Here is a 22,501-nt window from a genome sequence, read left to right on the forward strand (position 1 = left end):
GAAAGCTGATATCTCACAGTTGCAGATATGCTCTATGCAAATGAAAGGTTAGTTTAAAAAGATGAAAAAAAAACAAAACAAGAAAGGATTGAAATCCACAGGACTTGTCAGCGGTGGCCACTAATCAATACGTTAAGGCAAATTAGGCTGCCTAATTGTGTTTGCACACAAACTAATCCAAAGTCATTAGGGAAGCTGATTACAGGGGAAAAAGTCTTTTGGTTAATTAGAGTACTCAGGAAGGGTTATTTAAAGCAGAAAGATAGCGCTCCATCTCTGTCTTGAAAGGGGTCCTGTCATGAGGAATCAAATGTTCCTTAATATTTTGACATATAAGAGAAAAAAAAAAAAAAGAAAAAAGAATACTGTAATTTCAAAACTCAAAACTTCCTCTCCAGTTAAAAAAAGAGAAATTATTGTTTCCACTATACAAAAACTACTCGTTTTAAAACCGGCCAATTTGTGACGTCAGCATGTGGTGTTCATTTGAATAGCCCCACCTCCAAAACATCCGTAACTGTCACGGTGAAAGAGATAGTGGCTGAGATACTAAAACACTGAATGTGGTAATATTGTTACTGCAGTGTGCTTTTAAACAACGAAAGGATTAGGATAAGTAAGGGCTGGAGATGTTGTGTTTCTGGTTGTAGAAAAACTGCACTGCTGCATAGCCTTCTGAAAAAAATTTAGTGGTTTATTTAAACGAAGTTCCTGAACATGGGATTATAATGTGGGATTATACTATGTTTGTTCAATACATTTTTCTATGGATTCTTTTGAGAACCATTGTGAAGAAACGTCTATTGAAAGATTAAGCAGTGAACACTATATTGGTAAATTGCAAATGTATTTCTATTGTTTCAGCTGTCTGTATTTGTTTGATTTGTTACGAATTGTGTAGTAAGCCATTTTATTGCAAATAATAAAAACATTAAAAAATACAAATAAATCAGGACTCTGATGTGGAGCTGATTGTGCTTATTACACAGTTACTTAGCAAATAAATACAGAATTGTTCCTAAAATATTGATTTGATTTTAAATTATTTAATTATGTTAATTTTAAGATGAATGCCTAGCACGGAATATAAAGAAAGACAATGGTGCAGTATATGCTAATGAGGTTGCCTGCTATCTCAACTGTCTCGTTTTAGCTGGGGCTCCCCACCCTACGAAAGTCCTGTATGTCCTTAAGGTGGCAAAACAACAAAGGGGGAACCCCCGGGCCGACAGTCCTTTACCTATAACTCTACCTTCAGCTGGATACAGATTTATAAAACACATAATGTAAAAGGACAATATCTAAAAACATTCCAAGAAGATTTCAACATTCAACTAATTTAGAAAAATGGGTACCTCAGAAATGTTAGAATTTTCAGAAATATCAGCAGTCGTTATTAATTATAATTCAAGGATAGCCTACTGCCAAACAGACCACTTAAAGTACAGAAGGCTTGCGATTTGTTGCTTGGCTTGCAGTGAAAAGACTGGATTTTGGAAAATGCTGAATGTTCACTGACTGGGGTGCCTGCCTTGGTAGAATGACACATTTTTATAAAGTCGGACAAGCTGGAAATATTAACAAAGTGTGAATACATCCATCTTGAGTTAAGATGATGTGGGAGGATTTTTATCGAATTTTCGATGGATGGATCACCAACTTCAGCTTAATCTGCTAATATTAAAGATGATAATAAACTAGCTATTTACTTAGAATGCAATCAACACAACAACCACTCCTGGGAAAAGCACATTTTATGAAGAACAAACTGTGCTTTGGTGCAGCCAGCTATGATATCTCTAGGTTGTTAGGGCAACACTCAGCAGGCTGTTGTCCACAGTAGTATTTGGACTACTCTACAATAGGGATTGCAGCAGAATTGAATTTGCCAATATGGACTTCATCTAGCCCGAGTGTGTTTATGCATGCTGGCAACCACAGGATAGGATGGTGTCCTTCCAGGCAGCCACTGAGGACTAGATGTCTTTGTAAATATATGCAGCGGGTACATGTGCAGAGGAGTGACACCAAGGAAGATTGCACTTGCTGCAATTCTGCATTGTGGAGGTGGCTTTGTAGTCTCTCCTGTTTGCCCTGCCGTAGAATAGAATATCTGAATAGTGTAGTGTTCCGCACGCAGAAGAAAGAGCTGCTCTTATACCAGCTACAGGCTCCATAATTCATGACATTTTTTTTTATTTTATTTTATTATTTATTTTTTGGTCAGGACCATGTAACCAATCAAACAAATATATATATTTTATAAACAGAGAGAGAGAGAGAGAGATGGAGGACAAAGATGCACAACCACAGATGGCCATATTTGGCCAACACAAAATGTACAAGAACAGAACCACATTTGATGATATTTGAGCTGAGTATTTATTTAATTTTTTATTTATTTATTTTTTCTTCTATTGGATCATATCCCTCTCATTAGTTTTCAGCAGGCTGTGAAAGGCCCATGAAAGACATTGCCAAGAGTGAAAAGTGGCCAATGTTGTGTGTATTGATTCAGATATTAGACTAGTCTGGAGGGACACTCCATTGGGTTTAAATGCGGTCACTGAAAGAGCCGATCTGACAGTGGCTGTGTGGTGGAAATGAAAGAGAGGCGCTGATGACATCACACTACATCACTATCTCCATTACTAGCATCATCATTATCATCATTCTCCAGGCCAGCATAATATTGTTTATGAGATAACACCAATGGCCCTTGATAAAGTTTTTTCACTCATACACACTCACAAGCAACTTTGCAAAGTGCACACATATTCACAGATATGTAGGTATGCAAACACGTGCACTCTATTGATCTGCTGACTCGTGCTTGCCATGTACCATCACAATGGTTCAAACCATGCCAACTTCACTGGTCTAATCAGTGGCTCACTCAATTAACAAGTGAGACTGTTAGTTCATCCCCGCCTGCTGCACTTTGATAAGTCATTAATATACTTATATTCATCCACAGACGCTAGTCAAGATTACATACACAAGAGGCAGCGGAAGTCTCTCTCTCTCTCTCTCGTCCCAATCTGGCAGTGAACTGAACAAATTAATGGGACACTGAAACAAACTTCAAGTGCTGAAATTAAGTCTATTTTCTATTGACCTTGAAAATAAATAAAGCGAACTGATTATCTTATCTATGTTGGTGCATGCATGTGTGTGCTTAGTGATGAAGGGGTGGATTTACCACCTGTCTCTTCAGCCTATTGATGAGTTGAATACATTTACTAGCAATTATTATAATCAAAAGGTTATGTTATAATTATGAATGTACAGGTCATTTGTGTATTTGACCTCTGAGGTGTGACACATCAGGAATGCAGTTAACAGTGCTTTCTCATTTACCCCGACTCCAAGAGAAGATGTGAGTTGTAACTATTTCATTGATCACTTATTCAGTTTAAGTAAGAGTTTTATTGTGTTTATGTTTTAGGTCATTAATTACTGACACAAATACATTCTTAGCATTCATCACTAAAAGTATATTTCTGCCTAACTTTTCTGTTGTGTTTGGATATATTGTTCTCTCGTCATGTGTGTTCCAAGCTGGATAAGGCCAGTGTCCCAGTGAGGCCTGACAACTTTGAGAAAAATGTTGTGTTCTGTCAAATGATGTCATTGCAGGGATTGTTTGTAGTTTTGAGAATCATGTGACTAAGTCAGAGGAACTGGACACCAGTATATATAAAGAGAAGACTCACCTCTGACCAATTTTTGCTTATCAACTTGACTTAATGTCTTAAAAATATAATGATTGCATTCACAGAAAACTGCAGTTGTAAAATTTCTAGAATTTTCTGTATTGTTCACTTATCCGATCTCCGTACTCGTAAGAGATGATGTCAATTCATTTGCATATGCCTATAATTACTGTTGTTTCTGTAATCTAAGTTAGTTCGAGGTTAGATCCTCAATTCATTTTCTCTTTCTGTCTTTTGCCTTTGGAAATGTGGAGAACTTTGTATTCAGTAAACTCTCTCTCTATTGTTTGAAACTTCAAATCTGACTCTTGGTCATCATTGTTCATACTGGTCTCTTTACTGCGTATAGCTGTATTTCCTTACAGTGAGAACAGGCTAGCAGTACTTTTTATTGTCCTATCAAATACATTTGTCACTCAGGAAATGTAACATACAGTATGTTAATGCGGGTCATTTGTGAGGATAAATGTTTATCCTTAAATGACTCAAACCATGAGGTGCTAGAAATACGGTATGAGTGGAATGTATATGATAAGAAAGCCAAAAGTGGGATTAAATGAGGACTCTATTAGGAATATGAATTTCTTTAATAATGTTTCCTTACACAGAGTCACAAAATCCATTTACTGGTGTGGCTGGGTCAGCAATCTGCCACATCAAGCCATAATAATGACTGAGAAGGTTCCCACCTGCTAATGGCGAGTGAACCAAGAAAATGTACTGGCAATATACAGTTTTGTGCAAAAGTTTTAGGCGCATTACATTTCTCTTGAATCTATTATTTTATATATTCTGCTTTTAGTGTATCAGTAGGAAATACTGTATCAATTTTAGATTCAACATTCCCTTAGCAAATAGAATTGAATAGAAGATGAACAAGGAGTCCTACAACAAATGGTATGGCCCCCAAAGAGTCCGGATCTCAACATCATTGAGTCAGTCTGGGATTAAATGAAGAGACAAAAGCAATTGAGACTAGAAAATAGATAAAAGAACTTTGGCAAGTTCTCCAAGAATCTTGGAACATCTTACTTGTCAACAACCAAGAAAAACTGTGTGCTGTTTTGAAGGCAAAAATATAAATAAATAAATCTTGTTGCACTCTAATCTCTGTCTTGACTAGTACTTTTCTGATACAATTGAAACTTTGTAATGCAGCATTTAGGTTGTCAATCCCAGGGTGCTCTTAACAGTGAAGTTAAAAAAAAAAAACAAAACAAAAAAAAACCTTCTCATAGTGGAAATGGAGTTTCTTTATGTTCTCCAGCCTATATAAACCTAATGCATGGTAATTTTATCATGTACAGTAAAGAAATGTTGGTTTCTTGTTCAGAATAATTAAAAATGTGTGTGAAATATTATGAAAACATATCCAACATATTAACACTGAACTTTCTAAATCTGTAGTTTTATCTTGTTTTGCATTAAAAATGTGAAAACCTTCTTAAAAAAATATACAGTTAAATATAGCTGCAAGCAGCGATTAACGGGGTTCAAGCCTTTAGGGTCCTTTAAGTTCACATGCAACAGATATTAAGTATTAATTAGATAACCTGAAAGCAACTAAAACAATGTTTAAGTGCCTTAATTTTGAGAAACATCAGATGAGGTATCACACAGACAGGGTTGGGAGGGTTACTTTTGAAATGTATTTCACTACAGATTACAGAATACATGCTGTAAAATATCATTTGTAACGTATTCTCTTGGATTACTCAAGGTCAGTAACGTATTCTAAATACTTTGGATTACTTCTTCAGCACTGGTACATTTTTTCACTTGTTTTTACTATAAAAACTCTGCCAGTACAGTAAGACAAAATACACATGATAAAAATACATTCTCTGAAAAACCTAAATATCTTATGCAGTGTTGTTTCTAAAACAAGATAAATCAACTGATCTTGTTTTAAGGATTTTTTTTTTTTTTTAATATTTTTACAGGAAAACAATATAATAAAAAAAAAAAAATAAATAAATAAATAAAAAAGATATTATCAAGAATATGATTTTTGCCCCAACATCAAAGGTTTTACTAGAAAAAAAGAAATTATGATCCAACATGAATTTTTTTGATAAAAAAATATGATCGTGCCTGGTAACCTGCATGTAAAATGGCAAGAAATAGCATTTTAGCTTAGCGTAAAGCTGACAATTTACACAAGGTTTATTTCTATTTCTTCTGCTCCAAACTTACTTCAAACTTACTTCTCTGTCTGCTCGTATGAATGTAACACATCATAAGAAAGTGTTTCACCGCTGTTCAAATGCACTTTGGATCACATCATTTATATGTATAAATGTTTTCCATCTGAAAGGACTAAATATTAAATGAAACAAATGACAATAAAATGCAAAGTAATCTCTTCAGTAATCAAAATACTTTTGAATGTAACTGTATTCTAATTACCAATGATTTAAATTGTAACTGTAGTGGAATACAGTTACTTATATTTTGTATTTTAAATACATAATCCCGTTACATGTATTCCATTACTCCCCAACCCTGCACACAAATATGGTATATTTTTACATTCCTGACTGTTATAGCGGCACCAAGAGGCATAGGTATGCAATTTTTTTCATGTGTCCTCAGAATGACCCCATACATAAACGTCTCAAATTTTGTCTCAAGAGTTCCTTTCAAGAGTTATAACTGTTTAAGTAAAAGTGGCCATGCCCACTGCTATTATTATTTTTTGTATTATAATTTTTTTATTTATTTTTTTATCCCCTTTTCTCCAATTTGGAATGCCCAGTTCCTACTACTTTAGTAAGTCCTCGTGGTGGCGTGGTTACTCACCTCAATCTGGGTGGCGGAGGACAAGTCTCAGTTACCTCCGCTTCTGAGACCGTCAATCCGCGCATCTTATCACATGGCTCGTTGTGCATGACACCGTGGAGACTCCGCAAGTGGAGGCTCATGCTACCCTCCGTGATCCATGCACAACTTACCATGCGCCCCACTGAGAGCGAAAACCAATAATCGCGACCACAAGGAGGTTACCTCATGTGACTCTACCCTCCCTAGCAACCGGGCCAATTTGGTTGCTTAGGAGACCTGACTTGACCTCACTCAGCACACCGTGGATTCAAACTCACCACTCCAAGGGTGGCAGTCAGCGTCAGTACTCGCTGAGCTACCCAGGCCCCCTTTAATATAGTTATTAATAAAGGGACTCCAGAGATTCTGGACTAGGACTAGTTCAAATTATTTTGTTGATGGCAGCCATGTTTTTCAAGGTATGCGACTGTCCTCATAATCCTTGATGGCACCTTAGACACAGACACTGCAGGCAAAATTTTAAGTCGATCGGCCCAACCGTTCCATAGTTAGATCCATTTCTTTTTTTTTATTTATATGATAACTTTTCATATTGGGGCTGTGCTGAATCTTTCTGCACTAGTTTGATTCCAATGGGGTGAACGGCCTAGGAAGATTATTTTTAAAACAATCCAAAATAGCAGAAAAATGAAGGGCAGAGCCAAAAACGAAAATAATTTTGTTTCTAGCTCTTACGGTTCAAGAGTTATGGCCCAAAATGTTATTTTTTTTTTTTTTTATATATATAACTTTACATCTATAGCGCTGTTGGGCCTCATGTACTCAGATTTGAGACAAAGGAAAGGCCTACATACAGCCTGATAACAACCGTGCCAAAATCAAACAAAGGGAGTCCAAAAAAGACTACAGATCCCATGAAGCCTTGCTCACTTTACACCTATGTGTGAAATTCTGAAGGATTGAACTTTCAACTCCTATTGGATGAGGCACACGACAGAACGCGCCCCTCATCCATGACATCATCGGGAGTAGAAAAACCTCTGAGATCTTTCTGGGCGTTGCTTCAGGCAACAGTATATGCCGTGTCAAGTTGTAGCTCTGCTGCTCTCAGGTGTAGCCTCGTTGCACAAGGAAGTAATGTACATACTTGAAACTTTGGCCATACAATCTCCATCTCGCTGGATGAGTTTAGATTTCTCCATGTTCCACCGAGCACACTAACGAATCCGAAGGAGAACACCGAGCAATCCGCATCTTCACCAATTTGCTGCAGAAGTGAAGAAAGAAGATTTCTCTACCCTCACCAACCGAGTCGACTTCGCTGATTTCTCTCTCTCTCGTACTAACCACACACACACACACACACACACACAACCCCTCACAAACATACCCACACACACATTTGGCGAGTAGATAACTTGCCGATAAAGCTCAGCTTTGTCCCTAAGTTATCGTACAAGCAGAGACACGCGATAAATGGGCAGACGCCATTAACCAGTCTCTCTCCGCCCACATTTGCGGCTATATTCTCTGGCTGGAAACCTCGCTTACGTACCCCACGTCCACCATTTTGTGCACGCCACTCCTTACACACACACACACACACACACACACATGCGTACACACACACACACACACACATATACATACCTTCCTCTTATGTATTATAGGCTTATTTGTTACCATATCTAATCATGTTACTGTTTAGTTTGTAGTTGGAAGTCGGAAGTTTTTGGCTTCGATATTACTGTATCAATAAACTTTGTTATAATTTAAAGAGAAGTGTTTTGGTATTGCTTTGCTTGCACCTGTGTCAAGGGCTGTCAGGGGATGTCAGTGCTCGGATTCATGCCTTCATTGTTTTCCTTTTGAATGTTGATGTTCTCCAGATGTCGACATTCCAAAGAGAACAATCTTATAGTGAGACTGCTATACTGTCTGGATATTAGTCCCTGATTCCAGGGTGGTGCCCCGGTGATATTAATCCTTATTAATATTCTATTGATTTTGATAACTGATAATTATCTTTGATGACTGTTGATATGAAGGATCAGTAAGCTAGTGTTAATTCTAATCAATGTTCTATTGATTTTAATAATTCATAATTATCTTTGATAATAATTAACATTCTATTGAATTTGATAATTGATGGTTGTCTTTGATGATTGTTGATTTAAAGGATTAAAAAGCTAACATTGATTCTAATCAATGTTCTATTGATTTTAATAATTAATAATTATCTTTGATCATTATTAATTATTGCTAATAACCAAACCTGCTCCTGAATGAAATGCCACCTATGGGCTGATTGGGCCGATTCAATGCATATGGCCAGTCAGCCGGAGTACTACCGCACTTGAAAGTTTCAAGTCTCTAGGCCTTACAGTTTGGTCTGCATGATCAGTTTTATAATAATAATAATAATAAAAATACTAACAAAAACAATAGGGTTTCTAGCCCTTCAGGCTTGAACCCCTAATAAATTTACTTGAAAAGCAAAATTGCAAAAGTTATTAAGACTTGTTTTCAGAGAGTATATGCTCAAACTGTTTTTTTTTTTGTTTTGTTTTGTTTTGTTTTTGTTTTTTTATCATTTAATTATTCATAGAAAGAAAGAAACTTAAAAAAAAAAAAGACTTCATATTTTATACAATTTTACTTATTCAGTTGTAAGGATGTTTATATATATATATATATATATATATATATATATATATATATATATATATATATATATATATATTTTTTTTTTTTTTTTTACTGGAAAACAAGACAAATACTGATTATGTTGAATTTTATTTTATTTATTTTTTGCAGGTAAGTAGTTTTACAGAAAATGGGTGGATTGCAATAAATGTGTAAACCTAAATTAACCAATAAATAAAATTATTTTGATAAGAGTCACTCAGCCAGTTAGAGGAAAATACAAGTCAGGATTTTATAACATTAAAAAATAAAATATCAATTAGCTGAAAATCTTTGTACTGTGAGATGTACTTGAAATGCCTCCCTTGGTTTCACATTCAGTTTGAATAAATCTCATCCTCTTAGTCCTACCTGCCTAAGCCCCAGGTAGATATTTTTTTAGAGACAGCGAGGAGGTGTGGTCTGGATATCCAACAAATTCAGAAGCTAACACAATTCTGAAAGGATAAGAAGCTTCTGAGACAGTTTTATCTGCATGGGAGCTACACGTTTGGTAATACATTATATATTCCATTCTCAGCACAGTTTATGTATGCATTAATCTGTCTTTAAGCCCATCCTTCCATCTCCACATGGGGGTGTCAGATAAATTACTTTATCAATTGTGATAAAGTAAGCTAAATCACCACATACACTTAAGACAAGGCCAACAGCTTTAGTTTTGAGATGCTCACTCCTACTTAAAACTATGCACTGATAAAAAAAAGGCTATATATATATGAAGAGAAAGTGAAAAAGTTAGAGAGCACTTTTTTTTTTTTTTTACACTCCGAGTGACAGAAGCTGCCAAAGCATTCCTAGACTTAATCATACTGCTACATAGTCACCCTGACCTCTGCCGTTTAGCTGTGGAGAGGGCATTCCAAGTATTAATTATAATATTATCTATACCTGCTCTCGACAACCATTCCTTAAAGCCAGATTTATTCACATGGAGTGAGAGAAAGAGAGAAAGGGAACACTGAGGAAAATATTCAACTCTCTTCAACCCTGAAGAGTGCAGAGTGCACATGAGAGAAGCACTCTACTGAGGTGAAACAGGTAGTGTACTCACCATGAAGAGGCTGCGGAAGTTAGCCAGGTCTCCGAAGAAGTCCTCGATGCTGACGGTGTGCGGGTCGAAGGCAAAGTAGCTTCCCAGGCTCTCATAGAGTTTCTGCATGTTCTTGTGCATTGTAGAGAGCTTCTCGTACTGCTCTCGCGAATGCTTCGAGAAACCGTGAGAAGGAGACAGTTAAGGAAGGGCACAAGCAGGCTTGGTATTACCGTAGCTGCATCACAGCACAAAGGCTCCTACAGTGATGGATAAACAAGGACAAACAAAGCACTAGCTGCCCTTAAAATTATTTTTACAATCCTTTGACAATAAGGTCACCTGTGGAAAATTGAGCAAAGCCACCGCTTCTCTGCAGAGGTCAGGCGATACAAACAGAGCCATTCAATAACCTCTCCAACCAAGTTTGGAATCATTGGCACACTGAGCTATTAGTGATAGAGGAGTGCAGGAGTGATAGAGGACCATTTCATAGTCTGGGGGGCTAACACAGATGCTGGAGGGAATAGCTGATTGCAGTCATTGTTTCATTGTTTATCCCAACAAGAGCGGGGTCAACACTCGCTGAACCCCTGCGAGAGATGCGGTGTGTAATTTAAAGAGAAGATGAAGGCAGGTTTGCTCACTGAATGGCTATTGACAGCTCCTGTCAGGGCTGTGTTATCTCGCAGCTCACGAGGCACACGTGGCCAGTCCCCAGCCTCTTAAACTACATGCGCACACAAACACAAACTAACAGGTAGTGCACATCAGTAGAGCCTCACTTTATTTCTGCTGCATGCTAATACATTGTCATGGCATATGTAGATGGTGATTCAGCTACACACATTCAGCTTCCATTTCCAGGCAACTGTGATTCAAAGATTCAAAGCAGCATGGGTGGCCTGAGTTTGCCCTTTATGAAGGAATAGAGAGGCTATATCAAATACACGTCTGGCATTTTATTCAAGCTATTCATAACAACTGCACAGACACAAGTCAGATTGTTTGGCAGACATTATAGGACTGAATGATGTCATGAAAACAACTGCTTAAGGCAGCTGGATGAGACCAATCAAACTTTATTCTTTCTAGGGTTGAGAATGCTCTGAACTGATGGACGGAATGGAGTGGAAGTATGCAAAAGTATACAAAGGTGAAAGGGAGCCCGGTACTTAAGCATTAAGAGAGCCATTTTATATTGGTTGCTGGAGTAATAATCACACAGTAGTCACCTCTAATAACCCAGTGTTCTGTCCATCCTAAGATCAACCATATATCTATGAAAATTTGACTTTTGTGGCATATAGTTCATGTCTGTTAGCTTTGAGGTAATCTATATGATAGCATCCTCCTAAAAGTTTGCAGAATGACCGTTAAGCAGATATATCCATACATTTAAAATGTACAGTCTTTCTCTTACGGGAAATTTGACCAAATATATTGCTGACTTATCTTGCACTCATGTGTGTGCATAAATTGTTGGTCTCGAAAATGGTCTCTAGAATGAACATGTCCCTACTTTCAAATTACCAACTAGCAAAAGTAGATAGCAAATCATGTTCGTGGCTCTGACATAAACTAAAGACTATTGGCTAGATAAAAAAGGGTGGTATGCCCCACCCAAACCTGTTTCAGTAGTAAATATGTAAACACAGGAAAGACAACTGCGCATGTCCAACCATTTCATGGGGTCTTAAACAGTACTTATTACAAGGCTCTCTGGAATAAACAATTCTGATTAGTCAATGGCACCATATAGCGGTCTAATATTTCTCAGTAACAACCACATATCCACATATCAGACTGCTCATCCGGGTATCTGAGCCATCTTTCTTGCTTCTCTGATCACTGTGCGATCTATTCAAGTAAGCTAATTAAATAATTTAAATTCAAATCAATGTTTCATGTCCATTTATTTGTTTATTTGGCAAGTCAGATGATTATTTGCACAGTTAAACACCAACAGATCTCCAATGGAGGTGGATCTCAGCTGTTAAGCAATTTCTTACTTCTCATATAATTTCACAATTTCAACGCCAATCAATAATTTATGTCCATTCACTGGTTTATTTGGTTAGTACTCATGTAATAAGTGGGATAATATAAAGTCAGCTGGTTGGTATTGTAAAATAAACCCATCCAGGGTGATACATATCCTGATCTCTCTATCAGGGTTTATTTTGAGATAACAACCAGCTGACTGTAAATTATCCCTTACAAATATTTAATTTTATCCATCCATCCATCCCATTGAACCATCCAATCACTCAACCAACCAACCAACCAACCAACCAACAATGCACCCAACACCTACACATTTGTGCACTGATTAGATAGTGTTCAGTGATTTACAACTGGACAGGTCTATACAATTGTAATATGGTAGTGTTACCAGGTCCATGTTAAGCCATCTCACCTGGACTGCCCATTATTCTGCTATGACCTACACTCTACTCTCAAACTCACAGTCATCCTCTGTGGAGCCCTTAAAGCCTGAATGGAAACAGTATTTGAGCCTGAATACCTCATATAGTGTCTGAATGTGTCTGCGTATCTGTCCTTGGGGCAGAGTTTTATGAGTTCTTTTGACAAACAAACACAAACTAACACAAACAGGTAGGGCACATCAATAGAGCCTCACTTTCTTTCTGCTGCATGCTAATAAAGTGGCACGGCATATGTAGATGGTGATTCAGCTACACACATTCAGCTTCCATTTCCAGGCAGTTGTGTTTCACGGATTCAAAGCTGTTCGGGTGGCCTGAGTTTGCCCTTTATGAAGGATTAGAGAGGCTATATCAAATACACGTCTGGCATTTTATTCAAGCTATTCATAACAACTGCACAGATGCAAGTCAGATTGTTTAGCAGACATTAAACGACTGAATGATCTGCTTGAGGCAGTTGGATGGGACCAATCAAACATGATTCTTTCTAGGGATGAGAATGCTCTGAACTGATGGACAGAATAGAGTAGAAGTATGCAAAAGTGTACAAAGGTGAAAGGGAGCCCGATACTTAAGCATTAAGAGAGCCATTTTATATTGGTTGCTGGGATAACCATAGTCAATGGCACCATATAGCGGTCTAATATTTCTCAGTAACAACCACATATCCACGTATCAGACCACTCATCCGGGTATCTGAGCCATCTTTCTTGCTTCTCGGATCACTGTGCGATCTATTCAAGTAAGCTAATTAAATAATTTAAATTCAAATCAATGTTTCATGTCCATTTATTTGTTTATTTGGCAAGTAGTCTTGCAATAAGCAGGATAATGAGTAGTCAGATGATCACTTGCACAGAATAAACACCAACAGATCTCCAATGGAGGTGGATCTCAGCTAAGCAATTTCTTACTTCTCATATAATTGCACAATTTCAACGCCAATCAATAATTTATGCCCATTCATAGTTCATTCATAGTAGGCGTGTAATAAGCCAGATGATATACAGTCAGCTGGTTGATATCGTAAAATAAACCCCTTCAGAGTGATACATATCCTGATCTCTCTATCAGGGTTTATTTTGAGATAACAACCGGTTGACTGTAAATTATCCCTTACAAATATTTCATTTTATCCATCTATCCATCCATCCATCCATCCATCCAGCCATCCATCGAACCATCCAACCAACCAACCAACCAACCAACCTACAGTGCACCCAACACCTACACATTTGTGCACTGATTAGGTAGTGTTCAGTGATTTACAATTGGACAGGTCTATACAATTGTACAACATGATCACACGGGAGGTCGGCATGTTGTTTCCAATAGTTCCGATACACTAGGATTTGCGACATTATGCGGACTCACGGACCACCGTCATGTCCTCACAGAGATGGCTGCAATGGCTCCAGACCAATTGATTTCCCCTGTGGCGCACCCAGAAGCGTGTTGCATCTGGATGCAAGTCACGTCAGCAGGGAACACCGTGGATCGAATCCCTTGTGATCAGGGAGTAATCGCATAATCAGTGACGATTGCATTTTCACATCTAACATTACATTTTTCATTCACTAATGGTTAAGGTTAGGTATAGGTTTGGGTTGGGTTGTAGACTTTATAAAACAGGCATTCCTCATATGTGCCTGTACAACAGAAAACAACTCACTTTGTGGACATTACACCCAGAAAATGGCGTTCACACTTGACCATTACGTCCAAGAACACTTAGCGCTTTGGCCACATGGGGCAGTGTTCCAAATTTCGGTAAGTATACGCAAATTTTAGATAAAGAAAAGTCAGTCTACACTTTCTGATCTCACCATGAGATCAGTCTGAATTGTAATAGGGTAGTGTTACCAGGTCCATGTTAAGCCATCTCACCTGGACTGCCCATTATTCTTCTATGACCTACACTCTACTCTCAAACTCATAGTCATCCTCTGTGGGAGCCCTTAAAGCCTAAATGGAAACACAATTTGAGCTTGAATACCTGAAATAGTGTCTGAATGTGTCTTCGTATCTGTCCTTGGGGCAGAGTTTTATGAGTTCTTTTGTAAAGAGCAAAATTGCTTCCTGTTATTTTTCTTAAAAGCAGAAAAAAAAAGAAAAAGAAAAATTAGGCATAAATCCACAAGAGGTTGTGCAATGTGTTTAACTGAACCCCAGCATGCTTTAATATCTTTAATTTGACCAAGCTCTTTATAAGATGTTAGGCCTGGATACAGCAAATAAAAGCAATAAGTAGAAATAAAGCTTTAAAGTTTGGTCTTGATTGGATGAGACACTGAAAATACTGCCTTTGCATAGAAAAGAAGACAATGTGTGTGTGTGTGTGTGTGTGTGTGTGTGTGTGTGTGTGTGTGTGTGTGTGTGTGTGTGTGTGTGTGTGTTTGACAACAGCTCATCACAGTCATGCGCAGTTCCACTGGACCTGGCCGAGCCCTCACCGGCTATTATTTCCACATCAAAGATTTGTCACATTGACAACAGCTGACATGCATGGTCCAATATCAGTCCTGCATTCTCCTTCTTCTTCAGCTCAATCTCTCTCTCTCTTTCTCTTTATCTCTTAAGAACTTTCAAAGTATGCTTGCCACATGTCTTTGTCACCAGTGTCACCTCTGCTTCAAATGTTGGGGTGGAGAGAGGATCCTGGGTAAAACAGTGTGTGCATCCATCTCTAAAGCAACTACTGTGTGTTGGTTCTTTCACTCTCTTTCTCTCCAGCTGTCCTCAAACGAATGAGGAAACATGTTTTCACAACTATATACCATATTTCACTCATACAGAGAGGCTAACTTTCCCATCCTATAGAAAGATGTACCCTTTTTGAGGGTTTCCTTACAAATAAATATTTACTGATGTGGCAGGGTGGTCAAGAGACAGAAACAGTGGAAAGACAGACTTAGTGGGAATAATATTAAACAAAAAATGTCCAAAAGGGGAATAAAGTGTCCATGGGGAATTAGTGTCCAAAATAAAGGGGAATCTGGTGTTTTCGCAGTGAATGGGGCTTTATGAAGGATGGGAAGTGACCAAAAGTATGGTCCAGGATGTGGGCGGTGTCTGATGGCCACAACGCGCTCCCCTCCGTAGTCTGTGGCATGAGGGGCAGCGGCTTTTGTGGCGGCTTGTCTGCCTAAGGTCCACCGTGAGTGTGAGGGGAAGGCAGCCCGGCATCCATGCCCAGTGTCCGCGACACAAGCGGTACTCCCCGGCGACTCATCTAACCTGCGCCGTGATTCTGAGTGAGCGGGTCCAGCATGCATCTAATTCGTCCGGTTCCCTCCCTGCTCTGCCCCCGGACCTGCGAAGGACACTCGTGTGTGCACACAATGAGATAGATGTTGGCTCCCGGAGGAGAGGTGAGCTCTACTTTTATGACAGTGATGATGAGGCTATATTCACATCAGGTGCGCCTCATCATCCTCTGCCCAAAAAAGGCTTATCAAATCGCACCTCTCTTCTCTCCAGCCCAGTCCCGTTTGGGAGCCTGGCTGCAGGAGGGCCCTCAGAAGTGGGGCGACAATGAAGAGAGGGAGGGCCGGGTCATCCCGCTGCATTACATTACAGAATGTTCTAACACACTTGCATTATTATTTAAAAAACAAAAACAAACAAACTAAAAAAAACAAAAAAAAAAAAAACAGATGCTGCACAATGGTCAAAAACATCAATCAAGTGCAAACGGCTCAGACTGTTACAAAAACACACTTGGTATGAATGGCCCTTTACAACAATACAATTGACAGGTGAAAGGACATTTGGTCTCTCATTTGGTATATTTTTCTGTTTGATCTGAAACCAGTTGCACCTAGTAGGACAGTGTTAAAATACTAGTCTAAGCACCCTACATCCTCAGTACAAAACTTATTTAATAGAATTTAGAAGAATGGAGCACATCATCCATTCAGTACATGATAAATGATTAAAATTCCTCAGGACAGTATAATAAACAATTCCCTTACCCTTAAGCCTAGCCAGAAAGTGAATTCCACCACTGCCACCTGTGAAGCCTGCCATAAATTACCTTGCTTGTTTACCTGTGAGCTTGTATGAGTGAATAAATTGGTGCATGACTCCCATAGGCAAGGCCAAAAAGCCTCCTTAATAAATCTCCACTAACCCACTTCCATTAATGTTTACTTAATGCTTTCCTATGTGCCTTCTGGCTCTATGCTGGGAGGCAGATAGCAAGCAAGCTTTTAGTGAGGATTGACTTTATCCTTTCCCCTCAATACCAGAGCCCCACGGCCAGTCTGCATAGTGTAACCTAACAGCTGGACTTCAGTTTGGAGTGGGGGGAAGCCATTTTCTTTCCGGGCCAGCAACTGGGACCGCCTCCTCAGCTGAAGAGCGCTTGTTCAGGCAGAATGGGGCTGAAAACATTTTATTTTTTATTTTTTTATGTGATACAGCATCACACAAAGACATAAGTTCTTGGAAGCTGACGTCATTGTAAAAATGTGCTATTCACAATCAGCCATGATAAATGTGACATGATAAATAGCAAGTGAAAGCATCCAATTACAAGGGATAATTGAGATCGAATGAGTTTCATTTGGCTGGTCACACAGTATGATCTCAACATGGCAGTGCTCTTGAATGCGACCCCAGTACCATACTTAGAACAAAGCAACTTTTTCTTTAAGACTCATATGACTAGAGTCTTCATCCCATGTGAGTGTACATCATTTTGAACATATTTTTTCAAAAAGAATATTCTTAAAATAAATACTAAATATAAATACATATATACAAAAGACAAAGTGCACCTTAAAAGCTTAAAGTTTTCAGGATCAGCACTCTCTATTTTCCAATCATTCCACTCTTAAGTAGTTGCACTTACTATGTACTTGCATCATTCGCAACAACGACAATGAACTGTGACTTTCTGTAAGCTGACAGAAGGACAAGGTGTTCAGAAGATTATGCAGTAGAAATAAAGAGCCTTCCCATTAGCATTCATCACCACGAAACAATCCCAGAGCCAAATAATGACACTTCCCTTCATGCAAACATAAATACAAATAATAAAAGTCCATACCCCATCCATCCGAACAAGAGTTTAGTCTACAGCTAATTCAAATTTGGGGGGGTTGGTCTAACTTTACACCATAAATAATTATTTGAACTGTACCAAACTCAATGTCGCAGCTCTTGAAATTCTTTGAGGGATTCAGCACAGGATCCAAAATAATTAATACAACACCCTGGATGGAGATCAACAGAGTGCCAATCAACAGGCTTTAGGCCACACGCCTTCACAGCGTGCCACTATCAAAGTCCTATCTGCTCCTAAAAGCTGCCAACACAGCCATGACTGTCATATAGTATCTCTCTAGTCTCTTTCACATGTAATTATGCTGTATTGTGCAGCTATGCGAGCAATCAAGCGACTAAACTCAATCAAAAACTTTCGCTCAGACCCTGTTAAGTTAACTCAGGAAAATCTGGAGAGCAAGCTACTGATTAATGGCCTATTATTGACAGAAATTTTAGTCAAACATGCTGTGATTTGAGCAGTAATGAATTTTTTTTTTTTTAAAGGGGTAGGTAATTGCTCAGGTGGTAATGAAGCTATTGAGGGTTACAATTTTGATGACTTATTTTGTGCAACTGTGAAATATTTGAGCGGTGTGCAACAAAGGAAAATAATGGCTACACATTTCTGCTGATTCACCCATTTTGAATAGTACAAGCAGAAGGTAGGGCGGCACATTATTTATTCTCTCTGAAATTGAAATGGAAAAGAGCCTCAGTGCTTTGGTGTAGACAAAAGTGTTAAAGCTCATGTCGCTGGTACATTCACATAACGTTCAGACGTGTTATAGAGACTGTTCACCCAAAAATGAAAATGGTGTATTCATTTTCTCACCCTCGTGTTGTTCCAAACTTTCTTCAGTTAAACATAAAAGGAGATATTAAGCAGATTGTCCAAGCTGATCTGTCCCTCATCATCATTCACTTTCATTGTCATTATTTTCCACATGATGAAGATAAATGCTGACCACAGACAGAGCAGCATGGACATTCTGCAAAATTAAGTAAAAAAAAAAAAAAAAAAAAGTCAAACAAGTTTGGAACACAAAAGTGAGTAAGTAAAGACTGAAGGGCTAAGACTGAAGACTTGAAGACTTGAAATGAAGACTTGAGTATTTAAATCAAGTTATTATCATTCCTTTCCATGCAAACAATTCTCTTTTCTATGCTATTACTGCTCAAGGAAAGCAGGCAGTACACTGGATGTTATTTAGAAGAAATGTTGGTGCACATTTTTATCGATCATGGCAGTAGTAATTCATCAAATAATGATCAAGAAAAGCATTATAACCTGGCATATATCTAGATGCCTGTTTGAGTCTAGCACATTTTCAGCATGTACAGTCCCAGGAGAGTGCATCCTCTGCTATATAGTGCTCAGAACTGGCTCAAAATTGTGCCATGCAAATTGCATTCAGCACAGATTTTGTGGTCTTGTATGTGCCGTTGCCTGATCTGCAAAATTAAGTAAGTAAATTGGGTGCTCAAATAGTGTAGACAGTGTGTGCAAATAAACAGTGTTTTTAACAGGTACAATTAATTCTTAGTGAACTGAACTATCAATTTGTGTAGCTTCATAAGCTGTGTTGGGCAAGTCTTCAGATTCAACATATGACAGAATCGAGATTACGTAGCAGTGCAAAACTACAAGTGCAAGCTCACACGCGGGCCCCCAGACATGCGTCAGCAAGCAGACATAAACAGACTCGAAACAAATGGAAATGAGGTATTTTAACAGCCAAACCTTCATTGGCTCTCAGCCTCTCTCAATTCTCTTATCAGTGAATGGAGCTGACAGCTGAGAGTGAATGCTGCATGCAGATCAGATGTGTTATGTCAGCGCAAGTCTTCTGCTGCAGGCTGTGTGTTCAACACTCGTGCATTAACCCACGGTGCTGGGGGTCTAATTTCACCTCCACACACAGGCTAGTAATTAAAGCCTCGCCCCCCAGCAATAACTGGGATGTGATGTGTCGATGGTAACAGTGAGGCGGCAGATAAGTGAACTCCTTTCTCCCATTCCCTCAGTTGTGAAAAAACTGATTTTTGATAACTTTGCAAATTTATAAAAAAAATAAATACAAATAAATAAATATCACATTGACATAAGTATTCAGACCCTTTGCTATGACACTTGAAATTTAGCTCAGGTGCATTCCATTTCTCTAGATCATCTTTGAGATGTTTCTACACTTTGATTGGAGTCCACCTGTGGCAAATTAAATTGATTGGACATGATTTGGAAAGGCACACACCTGTGTGTGCATATCAGAGCAAAAACCAAGCCATGAGGTCAAAGGAACTGCCTGCAGAGTTCAGAGACAGGAATGTGTAGAGGCACAGATCTGGGGAAGGCTACAAAAAAAAAAAAAAAAAAAGATAATAATAATTCAGCTGCATTGAAGGTTCCCAAGAGCACAGTGTCCTCCTAATTCTTAAATGGAAGAAGTCTGGAACAACCAGGACTCTTCCTAGAGCTGGCCGCCCTGCCAAACTGAGCAATCGGGGGAGAAGGGCCTTGGTAAGAGAGGTGACCAAGAACCCAATGGTCACTCTGGTTGAGCTCCAGAGATCATGTGTGGAGATGGGAGAAGCTTGCAGTAGGACAGCCATCACTACAACACTCCACCGATCTGAGCTTTATGGCCTCTCCTCAGTGCAAGGCACATGAAAGCCCACTTGAAATTAGCAAAAAAGCACCTAAAGGACTCTCAGACTGTGAGAAACAACATTCTCTTGTCTGATGAACAAAGCTTGAACTGTTTGGCCTCAATTACAAGCATCATATCTGGAGGAAACCAGGCACCACGTATCACCTGTGCAATACCATCCCAACGGTGAAGCATGGTGGTGGAAACATCATGCTGTATGGGTGTTTTTTTGGTTGCAGCAGGGACCGGGGGACTGGTCAGGGTTGAACGAAAGCTGAATGCAGCAAAATACAGAGAAATTCTTAATGAAAACCTGGTCCAGGGTGCTTAGGACCTCAGACTGGGCCGAAGGTTCACCTTCCAACAGGACAATGACCCTAAACACACAGCCAAGACAACACTAGAGTGGCTTAGGGACAACTCTGTGAATGTCCTTGAGTGGCCCAGCCAGAGCCCGGACTTGAACCCAATCGAACATCTCAGGAGAGACCTGAAAATGGCTGTCCAACGACGGTCCCCATCCAAGCTGACAGAGCTTGAGAGGATCTGCAGAGAAGAATGGCAGAAAATCCCCACATCCAGATGTGCAAAGCTTGTCGCATCATACCCAAAAAAGATTTGAGGCTGTAATCATTGCCAAAGGTGCTTCAACTAAGTACTGAGTTAAGGGTCTGAATACTTATGTTAATGTGATATTTCAGTGTTTCTTTCTTTTTAATTAATTTGCAAAGTTATATAAAAAAAAAATCTGGTTTCTGCTTTGTCATTATGGAGCATGGAGTGTAGATTGATGTGAAAAAATAAAAAAAAATAAAAAAATTAAAGCATTTTAGCATAAGGTTGCAACATAAAAAGTGAAAAAATTAAGGGATCTGAATACATTATGAATGCACACTATATTAAGTTGAAAAGGTTTTTAAAGGGTTAGTTCACTCTTCCTCATGTTGTTTTAAACCAGCATGACTATCTGTCTTCCATCAAAAACAAAAAGCGATGTCAGGCTGAATGTTAGCCTCAGTCACCAATGACGTTCATTGCATCCTTGTTCAATAAAATTGTGAATGGTGAATGTGAAAAGTGAATGGTGACTAAGTCTAATATTCTTCCTAGCATCTCCTGTTGTTTCCAAATAAAAAAAAAAAAAGAAAGTAATACTGGTTTGGAACAACATGAGGGTGAGTAAATGGCAAATATGGCAAAAATTTAATTTTGGGATGAACTATCCCTTCAAGTAAATACCCAAACATGTTTGTTATAAGTACTGCAATAGACGTAAGGCTATAATAGGTGCTACAGTGCAGATTATGTAACATAAATATGTTCTATATCATGGGTTGTACACCTGATAGTATCCTTCAGGCAAGCTGTTGGTTACGCTATAGGTGCCTCATGGTGTATCTCTCAGCATGCCTTCACCTGCTAGTAATTACGTTTATCGCTCCTAACAAACTGTAACAAACTGCTCTGTGATTACACAAATTACACAATTGGTTTCAGCGACTGCTATCGTGCAGCTGTTGAAATGAGAACAATTGCAGGCTTCTTCATTTTAATTGAAAACTACATTGGCATACAGCAGGCTGCTCAGAGAGAGAGAGAGAGAGAGAGAGAGAGAGAGAGAGAGAGAGAGAGAGAGAGATTGATAATATGAGATAAATCACTGAGACAGAAGGTATTTAAAAAAAAATTAAATAAAAAAAAAAACGGAAGTGAGTGTATGCATTTAAAGGGATCGTTCACCCCAAAAAAGAAAGACAATTATATCATAATTTACTCACCCTAATAATGTTCCATACCAATATTACTTTCTTTCTCACCTACAACTCTGAAGGAAATGTTTTAACGAATATCTTGGTCCATCTTTTCAGTACAATGTCAGGAGATTTGCATCACTTTAAAGCATTACAGCAGACCCAAAAGTATCATAAAAGTAGTCCATGTGACTCGTGCATCATATTCCAAGTCTTCTGAAGACATATGAAAGATTTTGGTGAGAAACAACCCACATTAAAAAATAAATGTAAAAAAATAAATCAAGAAGCTTGTTCACAGTGGCAAGCATTCACGTGAGAACTTAATTTTTTTTTTTTTTTGCGTTTTACAAGCAAATTC

At 38.5% G+C, this 22,501-nt stretch overlaps 1 protein-coding gene across 8 annotated transcripts in view; it reads right to left on the minus strand.

The window, feature by feature from the left end:
• Positions 1 to 22,501, minus strand: part of LOC127418368 (protein diaphanous homolog 2-like) — a 653,451-nt gene that overhangs the window by 99,897 nt on the left and 531,053 nt on the right. For all 8 annotated transcript variants that reach the window (XM_051658976.1, XM_051658975.1, XM_051658977.1 and 5 more), the window contains one exon: positions 10,261 to 10,425. In XM_051658976.1, coding sequence (XP_051514936.1) covers positions 10,261 to 10,425 — 165 coding nt within the window. The remainder of the gene's footprint in view (positions 1 to 10,260; positions 10,426 to 22,501) is intronic.

The sequence above is a fragment of the Myxocyprinus asiaticus genome, chromosome 27 (assembly GCF_019703515.2).
Source record: "Myxocyprinus asiaticus isolate MX2 ecotype Aquarium Trade chromosome 27, UBuf_Myxa_2, whole genome shotgun sequence".
NCBI lineage: Eukaryota > Metazoa > Chordata > Actinopteri > Cypriniformes > Catostomidae > Myxocyprinus > Myxocyprinus asiaticus.